This window comes from Leptidea sinapis, chromosome 2 (assembly GCF_905404315.1).
Source record: "Leptidea sinapis chromosome 2, ilLepSina1.1, whole genome shotgun sequence".
Lineage (NCBI taxonomy): Eukaryota > Metazoa > Arthropoda > Insecta > Lepidoptera > Pieridae > Leptidea > Leptidea sinapis.
Window position 1 is genome coordinate 19,045,172 of NC_066266.1, and position 8,159 is coordinate 19,053,330.

The 8,159-nt window shown below is 35.3% G+C and overlaps 1 protein-coding gene across 1 annotated transcript; it reads left to right on the forward strand.

The window, feature by feature from the left end:
* Positions 1-3,158: 3,158 nt before the first annotated feature.
* On the forward strand, positions 3,159-6,693 carry LOC126972648 (uncharacterized). The gene is made up of 2 exons (XM_050819532.1): positions 3,159-4,740; positions 5,695-6,693. The coding sequence occupies exons 1-2, from the start codon at positions 4,306-4,308 to the stop codon at positions 6,298-6,300; spliced, it is 1,041 nt and encodes a 346-aa protein (XP_050675489.1). The 5' UTR covers positions 3,159-4,305; the 3' UTR covers positions 6,301-6,693.
* Positions 6,694-8,159: the final 1,466 nt, after the last annotated feature.

The following is an 8,159-nucleotide window of genomic DNA, read 5'->3' on the forward strand; positions in this document are numbered from 1 at the left end:
AAAATGTAACAGTTAAATTAATAAACGATTGCTTTTCTTATATTATAACACAATATTAAATTCAATGCAGTCTTATGCGTTTTTTGTTGTCTGAGTTTTAACAAAAATATAGAAATATTTTTTAAACAGAACAAATCCCGAAATTCAATGTCCGTATGTTACATATGCCCTACGACTTAGAATAATAACGCTTAGAACGTGAGTACGCCCAAGCGAAATGAAGCAGTTTCAATGTGGTCGTTTATGACCACAAACGTTTCCCGCCGCGTCAGTGTCATTTTATCAACCTCCAGGACAATCAGTGAACGAAATTTAATTGAACAATGACTTACTGTGCAGTGAAAGGGTGTCAAAGCGTCTTATAATAAAAATTAAGATAAGATAATCAAATTTCACACCTAAATACTATTTCACAACTTTTAATTTAAGCTAATACGTACATCATACAGCAAATATTTTGTAAATAAAACAAACACCATTAAAAAAATATGTTGCCAGCTATGAAAGTACTATCTACCCCGAGTTCCTCCGCTGGGAAAGCTCGTTGTGTTTATTGGTAGATATTGATAAGAGGCTATAGTGGACGACGCCACATGATGTTTACTACATTCGAAGTCAAAGTCAAATAATTTTAATTCAATTAGGCTTAAATAAAGCGCTTTGCATAGTCACTATAAATATTTCTTTTAAATTACTGAATTTACTATATGTTCGGAAAAAGCTCCGTTACAGAGAACATTAACGGCTTCAGACTTCAAAAAAGGAGGAGGTTCTCAATATGTTGGTATGTTTTTGAAGTGAAACTTCTTTATCGACGCACGAGAGAAAATTTATAGCAAATCGTCACGATTTTCAGTTACGCGCCATTTTGTTTTTTTTTAATCCAAGATGCTGCCGCGCAAATTTATGATTTCAACAATATTAATATCGAATCCGAGGTTCTCGAGGGCGCAGAGAACGAATTTGGCATCATTTTTAAAATCCAATATGGTCGCCGCGGTATATTACGATTTCAATGATTTTAGTTCCATGTGGCACAACAATTCCGAAAGATTTTTCAGCCTATAAGTTGTTTGGCATTAGGCTTATCATTTTAACCACCACGCATACGTATAGCCCCAAAATAATTTTTCACCGCAGTCATCTTGGATTGAAAAACTGATCATAAATTGGTTCTCTGCACCCTCGAGAACCTTGGATACGGTATTCATATTGTTCAAATCATAATTTTGCACGGTGGCCATCTTGGATTTCAAAAATGATCCCAAATTCGTTTTCTGCACCCTCGAGAACCTCGGATACCGATATCCACATTGTTGAAAACATAATTTTGGACGGCGGCCATCTTGGATTTCAAAGATGATCCCAATTTCGTTCTCTGCGCCCTCGAGAACCTCGGATACGATATCCATATTGTTATAATCATAATTTTGCACGGCAGCCATCTTGGATTGCAAAAATGATCCCAAATTCTTCTCGGCACTCTCGAGAACCTCGGATATGATATCCATATTGTTGAAATCATTATTTTGCACGGCGGTCATCTTGGATTACAAAAATGTTCCCAAATTTGTTCTCAGCACTTTCGAGAACCTCGGATGTGATATCCATATTGTTGAAATCATAATTTTGCTCTGCGGCTATTTTGGATGTATAAAATGATCCCAAATTCGTTCTCTGCACCCTCGAAAATCTCGGATACGATACTCATATTGTTGAATTTATAGTTTTTCACGGCGGCCATCTTGGATTTAAAAAATTATCTCAAATTCGTTCTCTGCACCCTAGAAAACCTTTGATATAGCTGGCAACGGCGCCTCTATCGTCTCGCTTTTTCCTTTCATCGACTTACAAAAAACAATGATTCCAAAGAACTTCTTTACTTGCTCTTCAAAAATTGTTGCAACAATAATTAAATACATGCTATTTTTATTGAAGCCAATCGAGGCCGAGGCCTAAAGGGTGCGTGGTGCGGTGTACGGTGCTCCCCCGTGCCTCCACCGTTACAACCGAGGCGGATCTTACAATGCATAGAGCATTGCGAATATAAAATATTCAAAGTAATTATAATAAATTCATAATTGATCGACACTTGGGCATCGGTACCTATTCGGATCAAACAAGTATTACTGGAAGTGCGAGTATATAAATGGATCAACACAAGTAATTGATTTTTGAAATATATTCAGAGCCAAGAAGTCTTCGTGAATTTAAAAAAATTTGCCGTTACGGATCCACAATTGCAAGAAATTGTTGAAAAAATATTTGTCGAGTGTAGGTGCTATCGTCGAATACATTTGACAACATCGCATAATAGAATGCTACGTTGCCATTTCGCCCGAGAAATACGCAATTGGATTCAAGTTATTCGGCGCAAAAGGCGGAGTCAGCAATGTACGGGGTCGTGGCTGGATCAACTAAGTGCGCAAAGAGGTGTTTATATATATACCGCAAACTCGTGCGATGTAATCTCATCTTATCACACATTGTCTCTACCTAAAAACTTTCCCTAATACGAGTAATAATGGAGTACATTATTTTAACTGGTGAGATTTTATATATTTTACAAATAATGATAATATATTAATGTTATAAGTATTGATATTGTCATTATCTTGTTCTCGATTTACTGTTATTTTTTCTTATATATTGATGAACAAGTAAAATGCACTCCGCAATTTCACCTAACTGTTAATTATTTCATTTTATATTCTACATAAAATTCATTAATACCACTTTAACATATAAAAATGTTCACTCATAAAATGAAATAATTACGAATAAGAAATTTAAAGTTAGATTATGAGCAGAATATGTAACAGCAATTTGAAACATTATTTTTTAAAACATTAATTTCGAATGGTTCAAAAATTAGCCTTACTTCTATCAGGAAAAATCTGAGTTACCCTCAAGTTGTGCCTTAAGAATTATTACTTCAAAAATCAGTGCTTACCAGATGTTGATGCTGGAGCAGATTCTAGATTCACTAGATTCTAGACACTCAACAATGCAATATCACAAAGAGATCAGATACACCCGCAATATTAGGAAATCACGAAAAAACTCTGTGATACTGACGTAGAAAGTCTGTTATTTGAATTTTATTTGACAAAATTTTGTTCGCTATTACTACTTCGTATAGTATTGTGAATTCGTGACATCATTGTTTTTCTGAGATCAGGTCATAAGACCTGGTATTTGTTTCATGAACGTTAGAATATTAATTTTAATATCTTTGGGAGTAAAAATGTCCTGTACCTTTTATACCGCTGTCTGCCATGTACGCCACTGTCACACAGATTTTCTAGATTGGGTCTTTCTATAATCTGTCTATCACTGACTGAACCTTCATAATATTCTGAGATTTGAATAAAATCTATGTTAATATTAAGGTTTTTCAGCGTTCCTTCTATAAGATAAAATATTTATTGATGATTCTTTACAGTTTCTTTTATGCCGTGTAGTAAGGATTATTTTTCCTATTCCTATCTTCCAGATATTTCACTTTTCCATAAAATCGTTGTATCTCAGTTTTTAGGTAATTATTTTCTACCAAAATTGGTTTCAGCGTCTCATCTATGTTTCGTAAGACACTTTCAGTTACACTTTGTGTAATTGTTGCGGTTTGTTGATTAAGTTCAGATTTCACTATCGGAATAGCATTGCCATATCCTGTTGTGTAGTTAACGTAGCACGGCACGATGTAAACGCAGCACTGAGCGCCGTCGCGTTGACGCGGGCTGTGATCGAATGACTCACCGCTTGCCTCTGCCGCCGTATCGGTGTTCTTGTTCGACTCGTATAACAACTTACTGGCTTTATTCACTTTGATTTCAATGTATTATTAGGATAATTTCTGTTTCCTTTAAATATATACGTTGATTTTTCAATAAAAGAGTGATTTACCTGTACAGTTTGTAGTATTGTAAAGGTTGGCACTTAACGACAACTTTTAACGGCACTTTATATTTATTGTTTGCGGAGCAAAAAACTAAAACCCACCTTTACTAACAAATGTCGGTCGCTTGTCGTATAAGAGTTTATTAAATGGTGTTAAATGTTCATTTATATATATTCTTCTAGTAGCACTTGGGATATTTATGTCAGTGGTGGTTACACCCTCCTTCGAGCAAACGCCGGACAGAATGGAGTCGCGAAGTAACCGCGACCCCTTAAGGAGGCCATACACGCTACGGTCTACCGGAGAGGTAATCTGTGCAGGTATGCCTGCGTAGGTCAACCGAACAATGGTAGCGTGTATGGGGACGTTCCGGTGTATCGGAGCGGTCTTCAGTTCTCTTTGCGATGGCATCGAATATGGACGATGACACGCTGGCGTTGCTAGGTCTTGCTTTAATTTTGAAGAAAAATGATACGAAAAACAAGCGAAGAAAGTGGTGTGAGCATTGGTTATTGAAAAGGAAAACATATAGTCATGTTAATTTAATAAATGAATTGAAATTTGAGCCAGAAGATTTTAAAAACTATCTTCGAATGGACGAGAAAACATACCTTAAACTACTTGAAATGGTAACTCCTATGATAAAAAAAGAAGACACAGTTATGGGAAATAGTATTTCTGCGCACGAAAGATTATCAGTTACATTGAGATTTCTCGCAACTGGTAGAAGTTATGAGGACCTGAAGTTTTCAACAATTATTTCGCCTCAGGCACTTGGTAAAATTATTCCTGAAACATGTGAGGCTTTGTATAAAGTACTTAGAAGAGATTATTTGAAGGTAAGTCATTAAAACACTGCTATATTACAGATAATATTTATTGAAAAAAATACGATTTTAATTTTAATCATTAAAGTACAAAACTGTCGCGTACAAATTATTAATTATCAACATTGAAATTATTAAGGAATGTCGCTGCCGAATCTGGAATCGATAAAACTACATCTGTTTCATTGGGCTGATTTCCTGGAATTGTAGGTGTTCGTATTTGTGGCGAGTAAGGATTGCCTTGGGAACTGTTGAGTAGATGGCTAGTATAAATGATTGAGAAATATACTCTGAATTTTGACTAGTGGGAAATGGAAGGCAGGGTGGACTAGGACTTCCGGAAGAAACAAAACTTACAGGGGTATATGCCCTGTTGGAATTAGGAGAGGACTGATATGCATGTTGTCGATATTGCTGAGCAGGAACATAGCTTCGTTGATTTTGTTTCAAAATATCTCTCATGTTAATATAGGCATGCTCGGGAGTGAGGTTTCCTATTTCTGCTTCAAAAAGTAAATCATTTATAAGTTTTTCTGCGACTATTATTTGTTTCGCATCTAAAGCCCTCAATTTCATCGCCACATTTTTTCCAATAATATCGCACCTATCTTCTGTTACAATTGGGCGAGGACGCTTAAAGTGATCTCGTACCGATTCCAATACTTCATTTGCTAAGCTTTCATCTTTTCTTTTTGTTTTACAAGGTTTTGGTGGGCGAGATGAATTATTATTATTTGACGATGTTGATCGAGCCTCGTTGTCGGTAGATACGCTGTTGGATGAATATTCTTCAGCGGCATTTGAAGAGCCTTCAGTGTTGTCTTTCTAAAAACATAAATAATTACATATTATGTTAATAACATAAAATAATTATGATATATTTTTGTGTCCTGCCGTTATAGATATTTCATATCAAAAATAACTGCTTATTGTATAAATGATAAATCTGTTATTTTTATATTACAGTTTCCTACATCTGAAGAAGAGTGGAAGGAAATAGCAAAGATGTATGAAGATCGATGGAACTTTCCTCATTGTCTTGGTGCAATAGATGGAAAGCACATAGCGATTGTTCCACCGGCTAATAGTGGATCGTATTTTTATAATTATAAAGGGCAACATAGCGTAGTTCTTGTGGCAATTGTTAATGCAAAATACCAATTTATGTATATAGACATTGGCATGAATGGCAGAATATCCGATGGAGGGGTTCTACAACCCACTAAATTTGTTGAAAAATTAGAAAATAGTGATTTACGTATTCCAAGCAGTGAATTGTTAACAGGAAGTAACCGAAATTTACCATATGTATTTGTGGCAGATGACGCGTTCCCATTACGCCCCGATATGATAAAACCGTTTCGGCAGACAGATTTAACATCGCAAGAAAGAAAAATTCTGAATTACAGATTATCTCGTGCGAGGCGGACTGTTGAAAACGCTTTCGGGATAATGGCATCACGATTTCGGATATTTTATACTCATATAAATTTAGAACCCGAAAATACCGATAAAGTAGTGAAAGCATCTTGTGTATTACATAACTTTTTAATTGAACACTCAAAAAAGTAGTATGCACCTCAAAAATCTTTTTATCGAGAAAACTCTGAAAACGGGACTATAATTTCTGAAGGATACAATACACAAAATAGTACCATGGAAAACTTGGAAAGAAGAAACCCAGGAAATACTTTGAACAACGCGAAGATTGTCCGAAACAATTTTATGAATTATTTAATCAGGAGGGAAGGGTTCCATGGCAAAATGATCATGTAAATTAAAAAATAAGGCTGAACGGGCAGAGTAGGTAGTTCTAAATACATAGTTATTAGTGATGTACAGGATCGTTACGCGGATACGGATCTTTATTTTCGATGATACGGATATCCGGAACATCACTAATAGTTATATTATAAGCTTTAGTGAAATTTAGAATGACTGTAAATACAAAATAATTATGTGTTACATGTATTTATTTATTTATTTATTTCAAGGAATATCAACAGCTATTTACACAAAATAAAAATACAATAGAAACTTAGAGCTAATCACAGATATTCACTAATAGACAATAGAAGTAGTAAGAAGCAAAATTATAAAGAGTAAACATGTAAAATTATAATCTAATAATAAGCACACTTGATATTCACAGGTTAGGATTCAAAAAACGTTTTCATGATACATTGTTTCATTGCTTTGACAGATGTATTAAAAATATCCAAATTAATTATTTCACTGCTTAGTTTATTACAGGTGGTGCTAGCTCGCAAGATATAACTATTGCTCCGGTAGTTAGTAGATGATTGAGGTATATACAATAAACGGCTATAGCGTAGTGCAGTTGACGAAGTTCTCAATGAAATTGTCGAAAGAAGATCTGGACAATCAACCTTATTTTGAGCTATTTTCAAGAGGAAAGCAATGTCAGAGATCATACGTCGTTTCTCAAGCGGTAGTAAATGTTGCTTTTTACAATGCTGTTCGTAAGACTTTGAATTGTATCTGTCGTTAGTACGGTAGCATAGAAAGCGTAAGAATTTTTTTTGAATATTTTCTATTCGAGAAATATATGTAGAATACAAGGGATTCCAGATTTGAGAGGCATATTCTAAGTGACCACGAACGAAGGTGCAGTACAATATCTTCAGTGTCTTGACTTGACGTAAATCACGCGAGCTTCTTATAATAAATCCAAGGGCTTTCATAGCTTTAGATATAGTTATATTTATGTGTTGGTCAAATAATAGTTTCGAATCAAGTAAAACACCAAGGTCTCGTATTGTACTACTTCTCTGCACATTCTCACATTTCAACTGGTAATTGAAAATTATAGGATGCCGCTTACGCGTGAATGTCATTACGCTACATTTTGATGGGTTTAGCTCTAGGCTATGATCGTCACAATAATTTTGCAATCGGTGTAGGTCTTCTTGTAGAGCTATTGCATCATCTAGTGACGATACCTTGTTGTAAATTTTGATATCGTCAGCAAAGCACAATATTTTGGCGGTACGTAAGTAAGTATCAACATCATATAAAAATATTGCGAACAATAGAGGGCCAAGCAAGGAACCCTGAGGAACGCCACTCGATATGGGTACCCACCCTGATATATAATTACTGACAACAACAGCTTGAGTGCGATTATGAATATAGGAGGAAAACCATCTTAACAAGTCACCGCTGATACCAATATTATAGAGCTTATTAAGAAGGATGTCATGCCGTATTCGGTCGAATGCCTTACTGAAGTCGGTGTAAATTACATCAGCTTGGACACCTTGCTGCATTGTTTCAGTTAGATAATTATTAAGAAGTGCAAGATTAGAGACAGACGAGCGACCTCTAAGAAAACCATGCTGACTGGGGCTAAAGGCTTGCCTTAGTGCAGGATAAACCTGACTAGAAATGATTTTCTCAAAAACCTTAGA